This window comes from Simochromis diagramma, unplaced genomic scaffold (assembly GCF_900408965.1).
Source record: "Simochromis diagramma unplaced genomic scaffold, fSimDia1.1 OVJJ01000321.1, whole genome shotgun sequence".
NCBI lineage: Eukaryota > Metazoa > Chordata > Actinopteri > Cichliformes > Cichlidae > Simochromis > Simochromis diagramma.
Genome location: NW_024386772.1, coordinates 3294596 through 3320427, shown reverse-complemented (window position 1 = coordinate 3320427; position 25832 = coordinate 3294596). Strand labels below are relative to the sequence as shown.

At 40.8% G+C, this 25832-nt stretch overlaps 2 protein-coding genes and 1 long non-coding RNA gene across 4 annotated transcripts; 2 read left to right on the top strand and 1 right to left on the bottom strand.

Moving 5' to 3' along the window:
• Positions 1–1384: 1384 nt before the first annotated feature.
• LOC120740636 lies at positions 1385–6490 on the top strand. Its single transcript, XR_005697424.1, has 4 exons — positions 1385–2880; positions 3334–3422; positions 4124–5450; positions 5562–6490. It is a non-coding gene; the product is annotated as an uncharacterized LOC120740636 (long non-coding RNA).
• Positions 6491–9454: 2964 nt separating this feature from the next.
• On the top strand, positions 9455–15180 carry LOC120740607 (amine sulfotransferase-like). Its single transcript, XM_040043074.1, has 6 exons — positions 9455–9704; positions 9807–10006; positions 10603–10729; positions 13609–13703; positions 13807–13978; positions 14057–15180. The coding sequence occupies exons 1-6, from the start codon at positions 9563–9565 to the stop codon at positions 14164–14166; spliced, it is 846 nt and encodes a 281-aa protein (XP_039899008.1). The 5' UTR covers positions 9455–9562; the 3' UTR covers positions 14167–15180.
• On the bottom strand, positions 14755–23110 carry eif3d (eukaryotic translation initiation factor 3, subunit D). 2 transcript variants are annotated; one of them, XM_040042944.1, is made up of 16 exons: positions 22981–23110; positions 20970–21095; positions 20836–20881; positions 19621–19757; positions 19444–19529; positions 19282–19354; positions 18657–18778; positions 18437–18569; positions 18188–18335; positions 17723–17853; positions 17528–17613; positions 17274–17403; positions 16395–16537; positions 16019–16211; positions 15842–15935; positions 14755–14872 (listed from the first exon to the last, which is right to left on the bottom strand). In XM_040042944.1, the coding sequence occupies exons 2-16, from the start codon at positions 21090–21092 to the stop codon at positions 14859–14861; spliced, it is 1659 nt and encodes a 552-aa protein (XP_039898878.1). In that variant the 5' UTR covers positions 21093–21095; positions 22981–23110; the 3' UTR covers positions 14755–14858. The 2 variants fall into 2 exon arrangements, with proteins under 2 accessions (XP_039898878.1, XP_039898886.1); XM_040042952.1 differs by having other exon boundaries at positions 18657–18772.
• Positions 23111–25832: the final 2722 nt, after the last annotated feature.

Sequence of the window (25832 nt, the reverse complement as noted above, 5' to 3'; positions counted from 1 at the left end):
ACCAGCTTAAAAAACTACAGGCAGATGTTTTATTACAAGAGACTCAAAGACCTGTCACAGCTACAGAAGAACTTAAAACACCTAATGTGTTCCCAGCCCACTATAACTCTAGGCAAAGGGGATTCACAATTTTAATACATAAAACTGTTAATTTCACAGTACTTAAAACAGTTATAGATACAGAGGGTAGATTTCTAATCCTCAAATTATCTATACTTAACAAAAAGTTATTGTTACATCCTGTGAGGCTGTGGGAGTGTGTGGGCGTGGTGTTGTCTTCTCCCTCTCCTCCTTCTTTCTTGCCCCTCCCCTTGTCTCTCTCTGCCCCTGCCTTCTCCTTTAGGACACACCTGCTGCTCATCTGCCCTCGTTACCACCAATTACCCTCAGAGGTGATAAGCTGGAGAAGAGCAGTGTGGTGGGGTGGGAGAGGCTGCGGCTGGATTTCCTCTGTGCTGGTCAGTGTGTGATACTGGTTTAGGTATGGAAACGGCCTGCTGTGTGTGATCAGCCCCACCGTGCGTGGCTCTTTGTGAGTAGTTTTTAACTGAGCGGTGGTTTCCCTTAAGTAACGGTGGCCTCCATTATTTTGTTTAGCCTGCCTGGTTATTGTTAATAGCAGCGTTGCTGTCTTTTTCTGTTGAAGCCTTGTTGTTTTCCTTTGTTGAAGTGGTCACTATCTCTTTGGGTTGACCTGTCTGATTTATCATTAAAGCAGCAGTGCTGTCTCTTTTTGTTACCATTTACATGATTGAGGTATTTTGATTATAATAAAGATTTGTTTTGTGTGACATACCTCTGCCTGGCGTTCTTTTCATTTCACCTGGACCTAGCTTTTATGTGGGGACGTAACAAAGTGGTGGCTCGTCCGGGATCGGAATGAAAGGAATTGAATTGATTACAAGTGTGAACAGGTGTTTGTGTTGTGTGAGGGTCGTTTGACTAGCTGCTGCTGCTGCTGCTCTCCCCAGCTAGCACAGGGGAAAAACTAAATTTTCACTGCTTTTATGACCTTTTTAGTGGGGAGAACATAGCTCTGATTTAATGATTTAACAAATCTTTTGAATCCTTTGTCCTCCACAATGCTAAATGGCTGGGAGTCCTCAATCACCATGCTAACCAGGTCTTCATCTATTGGAGATTGTTCTCCTGAGGAAAGACAATAAAGACAAAGCACAAATATAAATATCACACACGTAACTTATAACAGCTGTATAGTATTGTTATATCATTTAGTAACATTACTGCATGCTATATTATCATGGCATTTGATGGCTCACCTGGTCTTGCTCCACAATCGGTGTTCCCCTTATTCTCATGCAAAGCTCTGTAGTGCCTAAGCATGGATGAGGTGTTGTTGTTATATCCCAGCTCCCTGGCACATAGCAAACACTTACCTTGTACAAAAGTAACAACAGCTTAACATAAATTGTATTGCACCATCAGTATTATAAAATACATCTTCTGTAGAAATTTACATACACCCTAAAAAATTATTCAGGGGCTTAGTAAATATCATTATAATTCTAAGTTAGATGACCTTGATTAAATCTTTGAAAATCACAAACGTGTTATCTTGAGTTGAAAATATTGAAAAGAATACTTAAATTTTCAACACCAGTTTTTGAGTTGAACTGAGCTCTTTTGTTCAAGTTTATTTAAAAGAAATTCTGTATTTGAAACACAGGGTGCATTATTTAAATCTACTCAATATATCTCATAGAAAGTACTCAAAATAACTGAGACACTGGTATTCATACTTATCATTGTCTTTAACTTTAATTATTAATGGTTCAAAATCAATATAATTTTGTCCCCCAATACTAACTTAAAACTTTGAGTAAGACTAATGACCTTTGGCATGTAGCGCGCGCGAGGAGCATGGCCTCATGGGAGATTTTCTGCACGTTGAACGAGACAGACACACATCCACTGCAGACTTGGTAACGTTTTCAGGTAAGTAACCAATTCTTACATTAGCTGTCTTTATCCACACCGTTCTTTTATAACATGTTCTGAAGAAAGCGTTTGTCATGGTGGCTCACTTTTCGCAGCGTGTTTGTGCACGTTAATTTAAGTTTTCAACCAGTCTTCCAGTCAAGGCGGCGGGAAACCGCGCCCTTTTATCCTTTTACATTCTGAGTCGCTATCTGGGTTCCGGGTAATTTGACTGGAATGTCCCGGTACCAGCGACCTGACCGTTTAATCGGGGGCATTTTAGGAACCACGAGAAAGCAGGTGTGCTCAGACATTTCTAGAAAATGGCCCTGTTGAGTCGCGGTGCGGGAGCTGCGGTAGTCACGCGGCCTGACTCACTCTGTCAGGTTGTTCAGGAGGAGATGAACAGACGTCATCAATGGCTTTGGTAACTAAGAAGACCTGCCCGCGGAAGAGTTCATAGCAGCAACCATGCTGCTTAGCTTTCTTGTTCTATGTGGGGTCTTTCAGAGCATATAAGACGCTGCTTTCAGCTTTGTCCCGAACAGGGCCAGTTTTTGAGAGAACGCTGAGAGGACCGCCCGGGTCAGCAGATTACCTCATCCAGGGCCGGTCCAAAGTACTATGGGGCCTTAAGTAAATTTAGACTTGGGGCCCTACTTCCTTTCAGATCCCAGAAAATAATGGGGGGAGAAAAAAAAAAAAAAAAGCTTTGGTCCTTTGGGTCAAGCCAAAAGTACCATCATTTCCAGTATAGTTACTCCCAATTTACATAAATAAATGTTTATTTCAATCAAAGCTAAAATTTCTTATAAGAGATTGATGTTATGGCAGATTACTCAGTGACATGTTTTGTAATGATAAAGTTTTGATTTGTATTTTTTCAGCACCATCTTCACCACCAGGAGAAAAAAAATCTGCATCAACTACAAAGTAAAGCAGGTAATTTTACTCAGAGGACTTGATGTGTTAAATTTTGGAATTGGATATGATATTGTTTTATACAAGCTGAGTAGTGGATGGTGATACCACCTAAATATTTATACTGGTTTTGTGGTGGGTTATTTTAGTCATACAAATGCCAAATCTAAATTTTGAGAATTTTTCAGTTCGGTAAATATATTGATGAGTTCATGGTCTGTCATCTAGTGTCACCATACTATCTTTTATTTATACAGCGTGGTGATGTGATTCAGATTATTTCAATGTGGTTAAGTATTGTACTTTGTTCCATGTTGACTTATTTGTAAGTTGTATCCTCCACCTGAATTGGTAGTGAGTATTGGTTATTCAACCAGTTAATCATACAAAACTGCGTAAATATGGTTATACACCATTCTGTCATCTTCATACTGTGAGACATATTTTCTCACAATTATTTTTTTTTTTTTTAAGGTCACAGGTGATGAGATGGCAGTGTAAACTCTGCAAACATGAGGAGTCATCAAAAGTGTCACTACTGAAACATTATCGAGTGAAACATGGTACATTTGGTCATGGCTATTCCATACCCTGTCTTCATTTGAATTGTCCTTGCTCTTTTAAGACATGGGGTGCCTTACGCTCACACTTGTCTAGGCCATCACAATTATGGCCAACAGTATCGAACGCTGCACTAAGGTCTTGCAGGACAAGCACAGAGATGAGTCCACTGTCAGAGGCCATAAGAAGATCATTTGTAACCTTCACTAAAGCTGTTTCTGTGCTGTGCTGAGCTCTGAAACCTGACTGAAACTTCAAATAAGCAGTTTCTCTGCAGATGATCTGTTAGCTGTTTGACAACTACTCTTTCAAGGATTTTTGATATGAAAGGAAGGTTGGAGATTGGCCTATAATTAGCTAAGACAGCTGGGTCTAGAGATGGCTTTTTAAGAAAAAGTTTAACTAACTCAAGTACTTCTGATTTGAGGCCTTAATTTTCACAGGAACTACACTATCCAGAGTCATACGTAGTGAGGAGGTAAAATTATTAACAAGATAATATCTTGTTAATAATCAATATCAAAGGCAGAGGTCATGTCCAACATCAGCAAAACATCACATCCTGCATCATATCTCATCAACATGTCACCGGAGACTCTAAGAAGTGCAGTTTCAGTAGAGTGATCTCCACGAAAGCCAGACTGGAATTTACCCAGAATGCTGAGTCCACAGTGATGCTTCTAAACATATTTAAATTATTTAGGACGGAGAGGGCGTTCCCTCGGACCCGCGGTAAGGACCTGCGGCGACAGGAGAACCCGGGGGATTCCCACCACAACTGAGGACAGTCGTTAATAATCAGTGATCAAGTACCACTTTTGTTGCACCGTTTGAATGACAGAGCGGGGCTCGGGTGTGACCATTCAACGTGGCTGACAGGTAAGCTTTAAGTAAAGCTTTAAGGCGCAAGTGGAATACTTAGACGTTGATGAAGTGGAGCTTCCTGTTAAGTTGCGGGAAGCGCTTATAAATTAATATAGGGCCTAGAAATTTGACCGCTATCGGTGAGGGCGTTCCCGAAGCGGGGTGATTGACCAGCAGGGTGGGCGAACCTGGGCCTTAGAGGCTTTTAAATTAGTCGAAATGGTAGGATGACTAGTACTAGAGGAAGATGATGTGAAGTTGTGAATGGAAATAATTTATCTTGGGAGTCAGTGTCTTTATAAATGTGTGAATGTATAAATGAAGTGTAAAATTGTTATTTGGATGAATGATCAAAGGTGCACATTGTTTTGAAAGTCTGAGAGAAAAGGGTATGTGTGAGACAATTTTCTTTAAGGAAGCTCAGGGAAGTGTGCAAAAATGCTGATGAAAGTATTGTGTGAATTGTGCTACAGAGCTGAGTTAAAGAATGGTGATCTGTGTGGAAAAAACTGTTAATTGTGCTGAGGATTTGTGCCAAAAGAGCTCTGCTAACTACGCTGGATTTTGATGTGAATGCTTGCAAATGCAAAGAGCTGACTATACTTGTGTGTGCTGAGGATGCATTCTTTTTATATCAACACTTAGCAGAGTTACAGAGGGTATATAGACTGTAAATATAAAATAAGAGTTCGGTTAGGCTGTAGAAACAGATGACAATCCAGTGAAATGAAGAGTGTGTGTGCGTATGAAAACTGCCGTGTGTGTGTCTGGCAGGAAGTGAAACAGGAAGTGAACATGTTTGCCCATAAAAGGAAATTGGCTGATGTGTGTGTAACGAGTGAGAGAGAGACCTGTTAAAAATCTAGATAGAGGAATTAGAGAATGAATGTGTTAAGAAATAGTAATGAAAATGATATTAAATAAATGTTTTAGTGTGTTAATGCAGGTGGACTCTTCTCAACTTGAAAACATGAGTACAGCAGCAAAATGATAGATTAACAGAATTGGGATGAAAACAGGCCAGGCTTTGGCTTAAAAATTTGACAGCTTCACTGCTCATTCTGTCCTTATCCTGAGAAGAAGCTTAAAGGACAGACAATCTCCTGATAAAGACAGAAGACAGACAGAGCGACACCGTGTACTTGAAGAATTAACAGCAGGCGAAAGTCAGTGCAACTGACCTAAAATACTGAATGGTCAAGCAGCATGTATGACGATGTTTTGTGTTTTTATGAGCTAATAATCAGCTCTCTTTTTCTCATTTTTGTTCTAAGCAGGCCTGCAAGATTGAATTAACTGCGCTGTAAAAATTTTCGGGAGAACAAATATAAGGTGAGTTTTTCCAGATTATAATGGGCAGAGGAGAAGCCTAACTGTGGGAACCGATGAGTGTTTGAGTTCCCGTCCAAAAGGATTGCAGCAAGTCAATCCAGTTAAAACATAATAAAGAACTCTTTTTCTAAAAACAAAACAAAATAAAACAAATGAATGAGCTCATGTTGCTGAGGGTGGAGAATTTGATTATTCAACAGAAAGTTAGTGTTTTAGGAAATCTTTCACTTTGAAAATCAAAGCGAAGTAATGTCTGTTAATGATAACAGAATAGCAGTGATTTAAAGGTTCAAAAGGGCATGAGTATGAGTGCCAAAGATTACAAGTTGTTTAGTCATCAATAGTCTCTGTTTGCTTTGAAAAGACACAAGCACAGGTGGTCCTGGGACATGTTTGTGTCCAGGACCTGTGTCCAGAACTTTTTGCCATGGTTGCACTGGTGCGCCTAACTTTTTTTTTCTTAGTCGCACCAGCACAAAATTTAGGTGCATCCAAATTTTCAACCGCAACGCTTAACACCGCAGTTTTACATGTGCACTTTTTTGGGGAGAAATTGCTGTCTATACAGACAATATTCAATTGTAAACAATTAAATAACAATCTTGTCAACACAAAGTTCTTTATTTGGAGCACATTTCTACAAAAAAGATAAGTTACTGAAAAAGTGCTTGTGCTGAAAGTGCTTTGGCACGCTTTGGCAATATTGTAGATAATGTTAAACTTAATCATCACATCGGCCTCCTCTAATGACTTGTTTGCTGCTGCGTGCCACTGAAAGGCAGTGGGGAGAGGAGACACTTGGGCAGTGCATTTATTGCAGCATATAATGTGTTTTCTGGATACACTGCTACTTTTTCAGCATTCAGAGATTGATGGCTCCGTGTCAGAGCACTGGCTATGAATTTCAGACGGATCAGGCCTTAACAAAAAATGTATCAACAGTTCTTTTCATCTTTTCTTTTTACCCACAGCTACATCCACTTCTGTCGGGCCTCACTAGGGCTGGGTATCATCACTGATTTCTATAATCCATTCGATTCCGATTTACGAGGTCCCGATTCAATTTTGCCTCAGACAGTCAGAAATATTATATTTCTGATCATTTATCAGTACTGATACTGTGAGACTTCAGAGGTGTAGCATCACAGCAGATGCCTTTGTGTCAAAGTAACTGAGAATAAAACACAGAAAAACATGAAGGAGATTTTCCTGGCCTGGCTTTTTATAGCAGATAAACTTAAAAATGTTCTGCAATTTTGCATAATTTTAAAAACTTTAAATTTCTTCAGTAGTGAACAGCAGAAATTAGGCTTTCTTGTCCAAGGCCCATCCATCCATCCATCCATCTTCTTCTGCTTTATCCAGGGCCGGGTCACGGGGGCAGCAGCCTAAGCAGAGAAGCCCAGACCTCCCCCTCCCTTGTCCGGGGGAACACAAAGGCGTTCCCAGGCCAGCCGAGAGATATAATCTCTCCAGCGTGTCCTGGGCCTGCCCCGGGGCCTCCTCCCAGTGGGACATGCCTGGAACACCTCACCCAGGAGGCGCCCAGGAGGCATCCTTGTCAGATGGGAGAAAACAAACAAACAAAAAAAAACAAAAACAAAAAAGAGACAGCGGCTGACACCGTTGTAAACAACAATAGACTGGTGGGTAATAATGAGTGAATGAATAATGCAGAATACAGAGGTTTGAGATGGGAAACTGTTCACGTACACAGTAAGCTGTTCTTAAAGTTTGATTTTTATTGTGGTGGAAGCAAAACAGCAAAAGTCAGAGGGAATTAATGACGACATTTATCAAATGTGAAGCATAGTTTGGATCTTGTTTTGCTGCTGGTTCAGTGAATTTTGGTTGGAGAGAGACAAAACCTGTAGATCAGAATTGAGTGGAAAAAAGATATAAGTAAAACCTAACTGCTTAACACTTCAACATTAACTATAGTTGTTCCTGTTACGACCCCCTCTGCTAGGCGACAGGAGGGGAGAAACATACACAAGCCCTCTCACGAAATCTGAGTAAATAAGGGGTTTTATTACAAACATTAAACTGAAAACTGACGGGGCTGTTCAACAGACCACCGGGGAAACAATTGATACACAATGAAAAGAACAGGCAAGAGTAAAAGCTAAGGGTTAACTAAGGCAAGCTGGCAGCACACAAAATAAAAGCTAAGGGTTAACTAAGGAAAGCCAGCATCACAAAACTCTAATGAAACTAAGTTCAACTATATACCAGGTTGAAACAAATAGCAACACAGCAAACAGGTTTAAAAAGCAAGCTTCACATGCAAAGCAGACGAGGAAGCCACTGCATGTTCACTTCAGAGCAGCAGTTCCCCATAGTGTGAAGGATCTTCAGCCTTTTATACTCCCAGGTGCAGACAATCAGCCAGTCAATTGGTCATGGAGTGGTCATGGGATCTCCAGGCAGCCAATCGTCCGCGAGGTCTGGCACACTTAGATTTGCATAAGCACAAAAGGGTAACAGTTCCTCAGACTATAGAGATTGACAGACCACGTGACTTTCACGCATTGCATGCCGGGAACTCGTGGCAAAACAATCCAAGTACCGCATCAAATGCAAGCATTTTCAGCACCGTAAAACGTTCATTCTCCGGTTCCAATAAATTCTTGGTTTTTCTTTGCCCCCCAAAGAAGGTATGTACAAAACGAAGGAAACAATGCCGGTCCGTACAAAGACAGACTTGATGAAAAGTCAAAGAAAAGATACGAGGAAAAAAAATCAAACGAGTGAAAGGGTTAGACCCTTACGAGCACACAGAGTGGACAAAATACGTTAGCGTGCTGTCCACTTTCACCACGCTCATATTTATAATTATACGGTTCTTGGAGTGAGCGCATACACTCATGAAGTTTTTAGTAACTTCAGGTCACTGCAACAAGCCCAGGTACAGTTTACCGACGGATGGGTACAGGACCTTGAAATGCACCGTGTAGAACGAAAGACCATCGTACGAACAAAGGTAAGTTTACCAGTCTCACAAATCATCTTCATAAATACACATTCGTTAACAGTTTATTAATAGGACCTTTGAGCTCAACGGTAATTAATTAGTAGTGGAAATAATTTCTGGTTCGCATTACAGAAATGTAGCAGTGACAATAATATTGTATGCTTTAATTGTACAGGGCAATTAGTGATACAAAAAACCTGTTTTATCCTGTGAATAAAAGTATATGTTTTTGTCAATTTACCATGGTAATAACAGAAGCAAAACGCAATATTCTGTCAGGACAATTCACTATTTATGCACAATAAACAAAAGAGCATAGCGCAACCATTTCTGTTCAGTGTCAGACTTGCTTGTAACCTATAACACCAGTTATGTTATGAAAAATGACGTATTAACGACTACAAAACACTGACCTTTGTGGAAATGCTTGGAGCAAAGTAAATCCGTTGGGCATCTTTCTTTGCCTTTAGACAACAATTCTGATGGCAAAAGAGCCAAACGGGACAGGCAAAAAAAAAAAAAAAAAAAAAAAAAAAAAGAAATGCTTGGAGCAGACTAACATGTGAGCTGGAGTGTTCTGGGACGTTATATTTGGTCTTTGAATGGCTGCAATCCAGGCCATCCGTCGGCTCTTTGTTACTTCAGAAACATGGCTCGAACAATTTCTCTTCCACGACGTAATCCGATAACAACTGATCTCTTTACCCGTCGGCTTCCCGTGGCTGTCATGCGACCGGCTTTTGCAGTTAATAATACAACAGCTTCTTGCCACTTTTTGTGTTTCTTTTTATCACTGTGTGACTGAGTTCAATTGAAAGCCTGCGTGCGCTAGTAACTCTTGCCACGAGTTCCCAGTATTGTTTGCGGTTTTACCCCTGAATGACGTCACATTTTCAATCTCTATTGCCACATGGGGTGAAGAACTACATAAACTGTGTCTCTCCTTATCCGCCTGTGTGATTCGGAACTAAGATGGAGCAGCTCAGTAACTGTCTCTGCCGGTATAAGAACTATAACTTTCTCTCCAGTTACACAACTGCAGAGTACATAGACTCTCTTCAGAGTTTTGAAATAAGAGACAGCGATGTGTTCCTCGTGTCTTATCCAAAATCAGGTCAGTGAGAAATCTCTGTAGCATCCCATTATTTTGCAGTTTTATTCTGTCCAGAGTGATCCACTGGTCAGATATGATATCCAATACATTTTTCCTCAAAAGGCACCATATGGGCTCAGCAGATCATCACTTCAATCTATGAGTTGGATGGGCATGTGAATGAATATTTTACCAACTCACAGAAGATACCATGGCTGGAGTACATAAGGGGTGAATACACTCGTCGCCCCTCTCCACGGCTCTTCACATCACATCTCTCCCCTTTTCTCATGCCTCCAGGACTGATGGACAAGAAGGGAAAGGTCAGAGATGTATAGACGCTCAAGCAGCCTGAAGAAAGAGCAGGTTTAGAGATGTAGTATGACAAAGTTCTTTAAGTGGTTAAAAATATAATTTGCTCAGTATTTATGAGTAATTGTATGAAATGATAGATACATTTGTTAAAGAAAAGCAAAATTTTATTGAAGTTTTACTGTTAAGGAATGGCATTAAAGGATTAGAGGCAGTATTTGTTCATATGAAATTCAGATGTTTTTTCTTAGTCAGTTACATAGCACTAATAGCACAAATAGCACACAGCTTTTTGAAACATAGATACTCCTGAGTAGAAAAAACAAACATAGCAGCAACTAGAATGCTCAAATGAAGCTTCAAAATGTGGTTTCCATATCAATGGGTCACCTTATGGTGACAACATCTAGCTTTTATATACAGCCAATGAAAACAAGTTTGCTTATAAAACAACTGTATATATAAAACTTCATATATAACTTTATATATAAAACAACTCTTAAAACTAGTAGAAATTACTAAACTGCTCAAACTCAAGATATTGTTAAAGAATGAGTGATTTTGAAAGTGGCATGGATTCTGTTTTTTCGTTTTGTTTTTATGTCAGATTGTGTATTTGATGAGGAATCCAAAGGACAACATGGTGTCTTACTATCACTTCAGCAACAGCCTTGCAGACCTTGAGACCCCTCAGAGCTTTGCTCAGTTTTTCGAGTGGTACCTGACGGGAAACGGTACGTGTCTTCATCTCCACTATCTGCCTAATGATGATGACCAAGAAGAGTCCAGGTCTGATAAATGATAACAGATATCAATGTGATCAGGAAGAACTGAAATTGATTATTTCAAACTGAACTGTTTGACATACTTACCCAAGTGCACAGACTAAGGGATAATAGCACATCCATATAGAAAAAAAAATATGGCTTTATAGTCAAAGGAGCTTGCAAAGAAAAGCGTCTGGACTTCTTTAAGTTACTTGAAGACGTTTCACCTCTCATCCGAGAAGCTTCTTCAGTTCTAAGGTCAAATGGTGGAGAGTCCCAGATATAAACCTAGTGGGAGTGTCCCCCCACAGAGGGACAAAAGGACCCCCTGATGATCCTCTAATCGCCTGACCCAAGGTGTGAAACTGGGTGTGGGTCCCAATCAGCCAGAATTTCGGGTGAGTTCATTGTGAAACCTGGCCCCACCTTATCATGCGAATTCCTGAGATCAGATGAAGAAGCTTCTCGGATGAGAGGTGAAACGTCTTCAAGTAACTTAAAGAAGTCCAGACGCTTTTCTTTGCAAGCTCCTTTGACTACGATGACCTGGATGACTGAGAACCTTCACAGACATATGGCTTTATACTTCTTCCACATAGCATTTCACAAAAATACTTTTGATATGACACATACTGCATATCTACAGTGGGGCAAAAAAGTATTTAGTCAGCCACCGATTGTGCAAGTTCCCCCACCTAAAATGATGACAGAGGTCAGTAATTTGCACCAGAGGTACACTTCAACTGTGAGAGACAGAATGTGAAAAAAATATCCATGAATCCACATGGTAGGATTTGTAAAGAATTTATTCGTAAATCAGGGTGGAAAATAAGTATTTGGTCAATAACAAAAATACAACTCAATACTTTGTAACATAACCTTTGTTGGCAATAACAGAGGTCAAACGTTTACTATAGGTCTTTACCAGGTTTGCACACACAGTAGCTGGTATTTTGGCCCATTCCTCCATGCAGATCTTCTCGAGAGCAGTGATGTTTTGGGGCTGTTGCCGAGCAACATGGACTTTCAACTCCCGCCACAGATTTTCTATGGGGTTGAGGTCTGGAGACTGGCTAGGCCACTCCAGGACTTTCAAATGCTTCTTACGGAGCCACTCCTTTGTTGCCCGGGCGGTGTGTTTTGGATCATTGTCATGTTGGAAGACCCAGCCTCGTTTCATCTTCAAAGTTCTCACTGATGGAAGGAGGTTTTGGCTCAAAATCTCACGATACATGGCCCCATTCATTCTGTCCTTAACACGGATCAGTCGTCCTGTCCCCTTGGCAGAAAAACAGCCCCATAGCATGATGTTTCCACCCCCATGCTTCACAGTAGGTATGGTGTTCTTGGGATGCAACTCAGTATTCTTCTTCCTCCAAACACGACGAGTTGAGTTTATACCAAAAAGTTCTACTTTGGTTTCATCTGACCACATGACATTCTCCCAATCCTCTGCTGTATCATCCATGTGCTCTCTGGCAAACTTCAGACGGGCCTGGACATGCACTGGCTTCAGCAGCGGAACACGTCTGGCACTGCGGGATTTGATTCCCTGCCGTTGTAGTGTGTTACTGATGGTGACCTTTGTTACTTTGGTCCCAGCTCTCTGCAGGTCATTCACCAGGTCCCCCCGTGTGGTTCTGGGATCTTTGCTCACCGTTCTCATGATCATTTTGACCCCACGGGATGAGATCTTGCGTGGAGCCCCAGATCGAGGGAGATTATCAGTGGTCTTGTATGTCTTCCATTTTCTGATGATTGCTCCCACAGTTGATTTTTTCACACCAAGCTGCTTGCCTATTGTAGATTCACTCTTCCAAGTCTGGTGCAGGTCTACAATACTTTTCCTGGTGTCCTTCGAAAGCTCTTTGGTCTTGGCCATGGCGGAGTTTGGAGTCTGACTGTTTGAGGCTGTGGACAGGTGTCTTTTATACAGATGATGAGTTCAAACAGGTGCCATTCATACAGGTAACGAGTGGGGGACAGAAAAGCTTCTTACAGAAGACGTTACAGGTCTGTGAGAGCCAGAGATTTTCCTTGTTTGAGGTGACCAAATACTTATTTTCCACCCTAATTTACGAATAAATTCTTTACAAATCCTACCATGTGGATTCATGGATTTTTTTTTCACATTCTGTTTCTCACAGTTGAAGTGTACCTCTGGTGCAAATTACTGACCTCTGTCATCATTTTAGGTGGGGGAACTTGCACAATCGGTGGCTGACTAAATACTTTTTTGCCCCACTGTATTCGTTACTTTACAAATTAAAACAGTGGTACCTCAGTTATTTGACTCTTGACGTTGTAAAACCTTTTTACCAGATTGAGCAATTAGCAGATAAGATAAAAAACACACAAAGAACGTTCTGTCCACCTACCTGTGCTTGTGTCTTTCCTAAGCAAACAGAGGTGGGTCACACAAAAACAGCTTGTAATCTTTTGAACTTATTCCTCTTTTGACCCTTTAAATCACTGACATTCTGGTATCATTAATATACTTTACTTCACTTTAATCCAAATTGAAAGATTTCCTAAAGCATTGACTTTGTTCTAACATTGTTTTTTGCTTTTGATAAAAGTTCAGTCTTGTGGCTGTAAGTGATTTACTCCAAGTTAGCTTCCAACATCCGAAGAGGACCACTTGTGAAGAGGACAGTGCCGTTCCACATCTATTATTAAAACGAAAACTCCAAAAAGATATTTGTTTGTGTAGCAAAAACCTTTTTTCTTCCTCCACCTGTTATCATGCTGCTGGTATTAGAATTGTAGTGGGGTAAATACAGTCAACAGACACTTGATTTTAAATTAAAATGCCAAATGACCAGATGCCTTATGCTGCTATACAGTACCAGCATCATCCTGGTTTGACCACATCAGGGAGTGGTATTCAAACAGAGAGCAGTACAACATCCTCTTCCTGACCTACGAGGAAATGATTTTGGTAAGATGTTTCTTTGCATTTTTGTTGTTCCTAAGGAAACTGAAATAAAATATCTGGCAGAGTTTAAGGTTCTTTTTCTCTTGCCTTCCTGCGTTTCTTTCAGGACCTGAAAGGATCAGTGAAGAAGATCTGCAACTTCTTAGGGAAAGACCTGACTGAAGCTGCTATCAGTCAAGTTGTGGAAAAAGCTAAGTTTGAGAACATGAAGAATGACTCGAAAGCAAACTATGAGCATCTTCCACCAGAGAAGCTCAGTGGAAAATTCCTGCGCAAAGGTAACATAACAGACCTGCAGCTGCTGTGCAGACAAATGTGATATCAGGGTATCAGGTGTGTTTTTGTCTTCATTACAGGTCAGATTGGAGACTGGAAGAACACACTGAGTGTTGCACAGAGTGAAAGAGTGGATCAAGTCCTTCGGGAGAAACTTGGTGATTTGCCTTTGAGGTTCATCTGGGAATAAGCAGAGCAGCTCTTCAGGGTCTCCCAGTAAAAATACTGGCAGTGGCATGTTGTACACCTCAGGCCTCCTAGTAGATACACCTGTGTTATCACACTCACAAGATTTTCAGTAAACTTCATCTCTGTCTTGAGGCCACTGAGATTTATACTCACCCAACACTTTTAGTAGATACACCTGTTATCAATTTGAAAATCCTGTGTGGCTTCATTCTCGAGTTATCACATTTACAAACTTGGGTGTCCACCTGTCCGTTCATTAGGGTGACAAAAATATCCCATCAGTGTTGTAAAAAAAGTAATAGTAACTGTTATTCAAATATTAAGTAAATTCATTTTCTTCTTTTATGAAAAAAATCAAACAACCATCAGACTTGTCCTTTGCAAACAATTTCCCGAGTTTATGTTCAGTCACTTGCTTCAGATTATATTCGAGCATCTTCTGACTACTCTGCCCATGAGCAAGCAGTTTTCAGTCACATCCACTCCTCGTTTATCAAGCTCAGTGTTGTGTCCGTTGTGCTCAGCTATAAAATGCTTTATGACATGTTTTGAACTTCAGTACAAGAAATAAAACACAAGACATTAAAGGTAGTTGTATAATCTGCTATTGCCTTTATTGAATGTCAAAAGGAATTCACTTGTTTCTCAGTGAAGGATCAAGGCTGTTTTGGTCACTGAAGCTGACTCCACACTTCAATTATCATCATCTGAAATGAAAAGAGTTCAACATAAATGCAAGAAGAATCTGATTTATGAACAATGAACACTCAAAAACCAAAGACACACAAACTTTGGAATTTATAATTTAAAAAAAAAAAGTGCAGACAAATGCATTTCTTCACCCTAGAATTGAATTATTTCATTTATAGCATTTGAAAGATGAGCTGTTAAAAAAAAAAAACATTAAAATGTTTCTTTGAGGTTACAGGCTACTTTTTCTTTTTTTCCTTTTTAACTCTGAGTAACTTCTTGTGACCCCAGAGGTTCATGTGATTGGATGTTCCAAAGAAAGTGTTCAAAAACAATGACAGCAATCATAAATAAAAAAATATGTCAAAAAAAAAATAGCCACTGGTCATTTCATAATCACCATGTTTCTTGTTAATGCAGCATAAGGGAGCCACTGGAGAGAAAAAGACCTTCTCAACCCCAGAAACAGACTTAAGAATTAAGTTTTATAAAAAGACTAAAACACTAAGAGAAAATGTGATTTTAACAAATTCCAACAGTTTCTTGGATTTTTACAGAGTTTATATCTGTTCTCTGACAACTAAGCATGCAGTCTGGTCCAGTACAGATGTGATAATGTTACTCCACCAAGTTACACCAAAATGGGCTAAAAGTGACAAAACACTCAGATTTGAGCACCAAACACTGAATGTGCAAATGTAGCATGCATTACAATCCATTTAAAAATATGAATTAGTTAATCGACTGGCATTTGTGGCCCTGACCAATGAGGGCAGCAGCACCGTCAGCTGGTCGGGCACATCCCTGCTGTCCTGTGTGTAAGAAACATTTGTACCTGAAGAAATCCTGCACTTGTATTCACCGCTAACACACACCAGTGACAGAAACCATTTTCACACCAGCACCAACATGTTAAACTGGAACATCCTGTGCTTCCCACACAAGCTTTAGTTCAACCTCTATTTAAAATAGGAGCTAAACCATACCTTCTTCCTCCTCGTCTTCTTCATCCTCCTCCTCTTCCTCATCTTCATCAGAGCTGAAGGTCCCATCAGGCAGGCTGTACACACGGATCACTTGCTGTAGATGAGAAACAGAATATCAGCTTGTGAGCTCGCACACCTCCCAGCTGCCTTTCAGTTCTGCTCTCTGCGCCGGCTCACCTTGTTCGGGTCCTTCAGGATCAGGTACTTGCCCTCGTCCAGCTTGAGGCAGATGTCGATGACGCAGCGCAGGATTCCCCAGGCGTTCTCCATGCTCAGGTTGATCTGGCTGGCGAATTCATTGGGTTTGAACTGCTGGGTGCCCAGGATGACGTGGCGAGCAGAGTCCTTCACGTGGTACCGAGAAACGTACCTGGAGAAACCACAGAGTGATGCAGAGACAGTCAGTCCAGCTTACTGCCTTGGCCTACGAGCACTGCAAGAAGGAACTGGATTGCTCCTCAATCAACGATCAGTGAAAAACCTTTTTCTGCATCTTAATATTTAAATTAGCCTCCTCGTCTTTTACACACAGAATCGGAATCTCGCTCCTCACCCCAGTTTCAGGTACTCTGATCCAGCCAGCATGGCGCAGCAGGTCCAGCGCGCCAGTTTGTAGCTGTTATTCTTCAGCTCGGTGGCCAAGACGGCTCCTCTCTGAGAGTCCAGCTTCTGACGCCAGTCCACACCATTACAATACTACAGGACAAGACAAATCAGAGGCACCAAAGCTTATAAACAGAACAGCATATACTTAGCTGAAGGAGGAGGTTAACTGCCTGTGAACAGAGGAGTGGCTCTAGTAGCGGATGCCTTAAAAGCATCTGGAATGACAAAACTGCCTTCATTACAGCAATATTTCACAGAGTCTGAATCTGGAGATCTGTCACCACTTCTCTGATTTTTACTCACTGAAAATTCACATCAGACAGATGCAGCTGAGAGGTACAACCATGGTTATTTTTAACACAGCATAGACTCTGTTCTGTGTGAGGTGAAACATCTGGAAGGACCTGTGTCTGTATGAGAGCTTGGTCTCCAACAATAGACTCAACCCACAAACATAGCTGACCATAGGTTCAGAAGCACAGAAGGAGTCCTACTTCCTTTTGCTGACATCTAGTGATCAAACACGTGAAGTACAGAATGCAGCAGTTTTTAGAAGCACGTGAAAAAGACTGAGGAAAAACACATTTCTGTTTTTTTTGGAATTGCCATTTAGGCCTATTTGTTTTCTCCAGAGCACCTTCTTTCCTTATTTTTCTAAGTTTTTGTAAAAACGGTCAGGGAGATATATCGAATACATTTTAAGCTGAGCAGATGAAGACGCCGCACCTAGCAAGGGCTTTAATTATTTCGGGCCATTTCCTCGACTAACAGACAGATGAGCCTGACTGACTAAGCTCTACTTCATTAAACCCGTTTCCGGTCTTACCCTGGAGTCCCACTCATTCAGAGTCTTGACGTTAATGAAGGACACTTCTCCACTGGCTCCAGTCATCACGCCATCGTGCTCACAGCGGACGATCAGATCGATGTCTTCTCCGAGCTTCCAGTGACGGTACCTTTAACACAAATACAAAATATCAGGAATTAAATCCAGGAATATTTACTACAGCAGTTACAACAGCCTCCTGTTCTGCTGGAAAGATGAGAAATTACAAATTGGTTTGAAGCTACTGAACATACCGGTAAGCCACAGATGCCACCTCACTCTTGTCCATATCCTCCTCCACAAATGGGTTGGAGTTAGGAAACTTGTAACGGTCTCCACCCTACAAGAAAGAAAACAAAGACCACTCACTTTCATGAGCCAATTTTGTGTAAGGCTAGCTTAGCTTAGCACAGAAAGGCGTTGGGGCTTCCAGTCACGTGACTTCGTACCATGCGTAAACACTGCTGGCTGAAGTTGTGGTTAATGTACGTGGCCTCCATGGCCAGGTTGCGAGGAGAGTTGAAGGAGTTGCCCTCATCCTGGGGAGGCTCGTTGGCAGTCTCGCTCACAGTTAGCAGATCTGAGGGGAACAGTTGGAGATCAGAGCGTCAGTATGTCTGATAGAACTCAGTCATGTTCACTGGTGAATGTTTTGGGGCATTTTTTCCCCACAATGAGAACGTCTTTCAGGGTTGTAAATATATGTTACATTCAAGTAAACAAAATGCGGGGTAAATAAAAGAGTGGTTTAAAAATTCTCATTGCAATCCTTCAAATTTTCTTCTCTGCAGAAAAACACCTGGGTCATGAGCTGTTCTCTCAGGCTTTATTTAACTTCAGTCAAACTTGTTTTTCCGAGCAAACTAAGTGTAAAACAGAGTGAAACCAGCTGCTGGTGACTGCAGGTCGCTCACCAAAGTCTGAGTTATCTCTCTTGTCGAAGAACAGCTTGTTGCCCACTCTCTGCACGATGATGTCCCAGGAGTTGACTGAGCGCGTGCAGCACATCAAGGTGGCCAAGATGGCATCAGTGGCAAACACGTTACCCTGAGTCTTAGCCAGCTGGAGGGAGGAAAGAAATAAACAATCATGTAAGAAAGCTGCCAAACACAGGATTCAGACAGCAATGCATTTTTGCATTTTCAGGCAACATATTTTTTTACCTTGCGGATGACGGGGTCGTCGGTGGTAGTAACAGTGTGGAAGATCCTTTTGATGCTCTTCAGCTGCTTCTCGTTGCGGGTGGTGATTCGATCAAAGGCCTTATCGTAGTACTCCAAAGCACCACAGCACTCACTGCAGGAAATGAGAAGTGAAACCTCATCATCACCTGTATTTCCCCCTATAATAATCTATTACAAACAGCGGCTCAGCTTCACCTACATGTCAAGGGGGTCAGACACCTCCATGTATCTCATCTTCATCAGTCTGGGGAAGTCCATCTCCTCCTTCACCTCCCAGTCACTCCTAACCTCCACAGAGGAGTCTCTGGGCTTCAGCTGCGCCTTCGTGAACAGACAGGGATGTCAAGAACAAAGTCAATAACACCAGAGTACAAACACACCTTTGAGTCTTAAAACCTTGAGATCACATTATCTTTAAAAATGTGTTTAAACATGATGTGAGCCACAAAAGCAATCATACCAGAAAAAATGTAATTCTTACTGTTGGCGAGGGCTGAGATTTAAAGCAGCATATGCTGACATTACTTTGACTAAGATGCACTACAAAACTAGCCAATATTAAATGATACGAGGTCAGGCTCACTGGGATTTATTTACTTCTTAAGCTTATTTGTGAAACAGCCAGAGTGTGAAACTCAAATTTACGCTGTGGCCAATATTTTTTCTGGACTTCCAGTATCAGTTTACCTTCCAGTTATTTTCTTGATTAATTGTTTACATCATAAAAATGAAAAAATCCAAAACAACCTGAAGCAAAAACACATGAACCTTCCCATTATTACATCACAAAAAATTGAATTTATATTTCAACAGTAAATAAACACCTGGGATTTTTGGTCCCATTTCTGACGGACACCAAACTGCTTTTGGAACTTCTTCTGCAGCCGCATTCGCTCTCTGACAAGACAAAAACATGGGATCAAACTTCAAGATGTGACGATTTCACCGCCCGTGACCAAAAGCGTTCAGATGTGCTCTCCTCTCACCTCTCTTTCTGCTTAGCGCTCTTCGGGAGCGTCTGCATGTTGAATTGCGTCATGTTCCTGCGGTCTTTGTCCCTGCGCAGGTTCCTCTGTGAAAACAAAAACATACTGTTACCAAAGTCCTAAAACGTTAGATTAAAAACATTTAAATATCACCCACTCTGCGTCGATCTGTCGTACCTGAGCAAACCTCATGCGGTTCCTCTGGTAAGCCGTCTTCTGGGTCTTGGCAGTGTCCACCAGCTGGAAGCTTGTCTCATCCTCCTCGTGAAAGTAGGCGTACTGACTGCCGCCTCCAAACTGAGAGGAATATTTATCTGAGGACAAAATAAACATAAAAAATTAAGAAATCAGCAAGAAACCACAAAATAAATTGAAGGTTTTTTGATGATGTTTGAAATGCTTGTGCAAACAGAAAAGTAAATCAGAATATAAAAGAGAAGAAACTGTGATATCATACAAATAAAACAGATGTTGTGGTCTAATCCTGCTGATATTCTAATGAAACACAAGAAATTATCTTTTCCACATAATTTAGGTGTAACAGATTCGCTTGAAAACCAGCTACATTCAAGTCTATTTTCATCTAAAAACTTTATTCTAGATATAAGAAAATCAAAGAAAATCTGCCAAATAAAACGTACCAAAGAGGCAGATTTTGTACAGCTAGGGCTGTTCGATATAGCGATATATATCGGATGATGATAAAAAAACGTCTATCGTTTCCTATCACGCTATCGTTTGTTTCGTGGTGTCGTGAAATCAACTGTTTACGGCAATATTTGTTCATGGTTTTGATGGTCACTGTAGTGGCTATATTAATTTCTTAAAGTTCTCTCTTTCTCTTATATTTAATATAACCACACTACAGACGGACAAGCGCCTGTTTTTATGTGTTGTCATTAGCAACAACGGTAAAACCATCGCGTGGCTCCGCTGTCCGCTTGTTTGTTTTCCATGTAAACCTTTCACAATAAAGCTGAAGATCCTGTTGAGACTTTTCAACATAAACTGAATCATGTGAAAGAGTATGCAGAGAGTTTATGGATGAGAAGCAAAAAGAGCCGCCAGGTGCTAAAAAATAAACCTTAGACTCAAACGTTAGAACAGGCTTTTCCCCGCAGCACGCCGTGTAATAAATACAAAGAAAACATCAGCCGTTACAACCTATGTGTAAAAATGTATCGTTTCATGCATCGTTTAAAACACTCGACTCCAGGTAAAGGACGCCCAGCTGAAAACACTTCACGCCAAGTCGAACTGCCCGAGATTCATCGAATTTACAGAAAATGTTACATTTTTGTGATTTATATCGTTGTCAGGACGATAAATGTCTTATATCGGGATATGAGATTTTGGTCATATCGCACAGCCCTATGTACAGCTGTGACTTACTTGTGTATCTCTTGTCTTGGTAAGTAGCTCCGGTCCAGTCTGCAACCTACCAAACACAAAACACACAAAGTCAGTAAAAAAAACAAACCCTGGAAAACCTTTTTCCTCTTTTCAGAGCAAAACTGATAACAAACCTTTCCCAGACGATCTCCTTTGCTGAACGGCTGGTAGGGCATGTCTTTAAATTTCTCAGGGACCGCACAAGGACCCCAGCCGGATGGGTTGTCCTGGATCACAGGGGCGTGGAACTTCGCCATGGCCTGAAGACAGAGGGGAAACGGAAAAAGACGACAAACCCTATGAGACCAAACATTAAAAACCTTCTGGGTCTAGCTGACTGATGGTACACATACAGGGTCTCAGGCAATGAGCAGCACTGATTTCTTCAGCAATGCACTAAAAGAAACAGGCATTGATCAGCTTGCGCAGTGGGCTAGTCATCACTGACCCCTGAAAGTCAACTCCATGATTTATGGCTATAATACAACATATTAAAACAGTGACAGGATTCTTCAGTTAAACAAATTTTCGTTTTAGTTACAATTTTGGCTTCCACTGATTGTTAAAACCGAATTGCTATAATTATTTTCTTTACAACAATTGCCTTGTTTGAGTTTTTATTTCATTTATCTCCTGCATAATTAGCCAATATAAGCAAGTCTTTGGGATAGTTTCTTCCCACATTTCTCTTTTCTTTAGGTGGTGGATCTAACTGATGGTTAGTTGTGGTTTGCCCCTTCTCAATTTTTTTTTTTTTTTTATCATTCAATGCTTTTAATGTGTCATGCTGTATTATTTCCCACCATCTATCAACAAAGAGATTTTGGATCCCTTTGACAAAAACAGAAAGAGAATTCTGGTACATGAGTGCCTAAAAAGTACTTAGATAGCTCGTGAATCAGTCATTACAGCTGTATGATCAACATAGGATCCTGCAGTACACCACTTGGGATCCTATGGTACAAGCTGCTGCCTAAGCATGTAACAAACACCTTTTGAGCTATTAGCGTGGGTGGAGGGTGTCTCTGTTACTCTATAATTAAATCAGCAGGGTGCCGTGGGGTTTCTATACCACAATGCTGTTTAATTACAATAAAGCAAAACAAAAGAGCTTTTGAACAAAAATGAATGTGTGTGGATGCACCCCAAATGATTTTAGTGTGGGGCAGTTTGACCTGTAGAAGTCTGGTCTACTTTTGACACTCAAGGCTCAGTTACAGCACAGCAAATGCTGCATGCCCCACAGACATGAACCACAGGCCACAAATACAGTATTTAAATGGTTTAAATGTTGATTGACCCACAAGTGGGACATCTGGGCCATTTCAGATGGACCTGAGGTTGCATTCATGTTAACATACTTATCCTGAGTCAAGCCTAAATGTAGGCTGCAAATGTGGGCCACAGCTGGGTCAAATATTTCTTTGTAAGGTTTAGGTGGTACAGTTAAAAAAAAAACAGAGTAAAGGAACCGGTACTGTGTTGAGCCCTTCAAGATAACATCTGGCATGCTCCCACCAACAAAGAACCGCTCTGTGGCTAAAATAAAACATCCCCTACTAACTCGGTGTCTTTTAAGACCGATGAACAAAGACCAATCAAGACAATCTCCAAAGCAGATTGAGTGCGCAGTAGACCTGACGTGGATCATTTCATCATCCTGTAATGCTGCATTAAAGTTGGTAACATAAAGTAATGATCGGTGCTCACTGCTGGTACATTCACGATTCTAAGATTTCAACCATAAGGACGTCCAAGGACATTATTTTATCGTTTGATTTGATGTTTAAGATTTGTGATATTAAAAACGAATAAATGGGCTCTTTACGGGCTTTCGGTAGCCAACTGGTAATAATCGCTGTTTAAAAACTAGACATACTGAGACTAAACGCACAGTTGCTAACTTGAGATCAGCCAGTGTAATTATTTAAAAGAAATAGAGCAGCATTGAAACGCTTTTTCTGCACCGTTAGCTCATTGTGGCTAATGCTAAACCTAGGCACCGCCAGGTGGTCATGCTAGCAATGCTAAGCTAACCGGGTGGAGCGCGTCACGCGCGTAAACACAAATCTCTGATGTTTGACTGAAAATGCTGCTAAAAACAGGCGCTTTTCACACGTCTGTGCGTGCTTTCTCTGCTCTTACCGTGAATTCTGTGTCAGTATATGGAGTCTTTTAATCCAGCAGTTGCTCTGACGCTGCTCTGCCCCAACACAGCGCCGGTATGAAAGGAAGTGCGAAGGGCCGTATAGCGCTGTGTTTCCTGCAGTGTTACAGCAGCAGCCGACGTAGTACGTCAGTTGTTTGTTTGTTTTTTACCGTCGTCTGAAATGAGCGTTCCCTAAAAAACAAGATAACTGCTATTTTTACATTACATGAAAAAAAAAAATACAGGTTAATGTATGTAATTTTAATAATTAATTAGGCCAAAGAGCAAATAAATTGTTGAATGGCCTTTTGAAATGCTACTCTCAAATTCTATGCTTATGAAGTTTAGTTTTCCATATTGTTAAAGAGAAATACAACAATCATTCATAAAGATATACTGTAGATCTTTGGATGTTATATAATTTTGCATATTACTACATTTTTAGCCAATGTTATTTGGGTTTCATTGGCTAATTTTCAAGAGATTTTTTAATCCCTTTGCGTTAGTTACGTGTCCTTTTATTTTGAAAGAACGCATCGGATGCAAAGCTATGCTATCACGTCTAACTTGACAGCTGTTGTGTGCTGCAGTTCAGTGACGTCACCGCTAGAGGGTAGCAACTACATGTGTTCCTGCTAGCGATCAACGACACAATCAAAAAATGTTTCCAAAAAAGCCTTAAATACTGCGGTTTGTCAACAGTGGTTGTGTTTTTCAATAATTGCAACAATAATCACTCAGACGTTTTGCTTTTAACAAGTATTTAAAAACTTTTCTTGTCAAAAAGTGCTGCAATTTCCCACTTTGACCACAGGAGGGCAGTGAATACCTTACATTGTGATCACCCACGGTCTCCACAAACGTCCAAAATATATATTTACACTTCCGGGCGCAATTTCCAAAATCAAACATTTAAACAGTTGTTAAAATATCAAAAAACAAGGTAAATGGGGTAAATATTATGTTTTCTTACATTGATGTGTAGAAATACATTTGAAACTACAAATTATATCCAATATTCACAGCCTAAAATACCTATACTTTCTAAAAAGCATGGAATGAGTATTATTTAATTAATTTTGTTAAGCCATTTAAAACAGGAAAGTATTTCCATATGGTCAATTTTATATGGTGATTTTTTGGTATCTTAATTTTTGTTCAGTCAGTAGCAGAATCCTGGTAAACCCATCCATTCATCCATCCATCCATCCTGAGGGTGTCATAGGGTTTGGTTACTGGGACAACAAACTCAGTTTTGAGGTTCTTTTATTTGCATTTTATGTTATTTTTCACTGCATGCACATTTATTGCACTGCACTTATCTGACAGTTTGCAGATGAAATTAAATTTTATGGCTTGATTTAAACTCCTGTGTTTGAATATAAATGGAGCCTTTGGAAGCAGCTGTGAGTGATGGTGTTTCTCAGCCTATTTGTTGAAGTTCTTTGTGCAACTGAACCAGCGACAACTAAGAACAAGCACAACTGGAGCTGATTAACGTCAGCCAACAGTTACTACCACTGAAACTCCCGAAAGTCAGAAAGGAGATGAGACGCTCGTCAGAGCTTTGTAGCAACAGAACAGGAGACAGCCACATTAGAAAAATCGTTCAGAGGATTCAAAATCATTCTGCAGATCAATATGTCATGTTTACAGATTACTCCGGAGCTGTATGCATCACCACGCTGTGCAGTCACATTTGTGGGGAGCTGCACGTGAACCTGCAGCAAAACAACACTGTTTGCCAGCTGAGAACTAGAGGTGTGTGTGTGTTGTGTGTTGAAGGCTGGCCTGGAGGATTTGTTAATCTGTATGAGTAACACCTGGACATGTTATTGGGTTAGAAAATGCAGAAAGTGTCCCTCATTCAAGGTCCTGCTGTTGCGTTCCATATAAAGTGCTGGTTACTGAACCTTGCCACGTGTAAGTTGTTGTTTTCTTTCCTTTTTGTGTGTTGTCTTCTCTTCTTTTTGCCATTTCTGAGATGGCCTGTGAGGGTGTAGCTCACAGTGTTGGACTGTATGGACTCAACTGGAGCAACTGGAGCAAAGTTCACCTTAGAGGAAAACAGGTTTCTTTTTCTTTTCTCTGTCCTTGTTTTCTCAGCAGATACAAGATTCATACAGGTTCCATTTATTGTCAGTCCACCGTGTTTCATCTTGTCTTTTTAATGCTGCTTTATGCAAGTAATTAGAGCTTAATCTCATGCACGTTCTGTCAAAAGTGCTTTAGAAATGTAAATCAGACGCACATCACCTCAGAGGCCTCGAGAGGGGCTTCTAAACGAATCCCCGATCCAATTAAGATGTTACTCATGCGGCGCAAAGGTCAGGAAATCTGATTAAAACACAAAAAGGAGTCTGTGTGCGCGACTGTTGTCAATTTGGCAGAGAGAAAATGAATTCTCCTGCAGCAGCGTCAGCCCTTCCTGCTGCTCAGGGATCAGTCGGGTGATGAATAATGCTGCCATCTTCGCATATCTGCAAGTCTTTCTCCACATCTGCATTCTCGTCTCCGACATGTAGTCGAGCTCGAACAAAACCACAGATTCTCACTGTGTAGACAACAGATACAGCACTACAGTGAACTCTGCCATTTTCCTTGTTTTGTGTGTTGATTATCTCCCGGCAGCTGGGCGGTGAGTCATATCAAACTTGCCCACAGTCGTCCTTCCGGGATTTCTGGAGCGGCGCTGACAACAGATGGTCAGCACAGTGTGTGCTAAGTGATTTTATTATGTATCTTGATGGATGTATGAATTATTTCTGTAAACCAAAAAGAATATCTTTTACACCCTCACACAGAGGGTGTTTTGCTAGCTAGGTGGAAAGGAACAAGACGGCCGCTG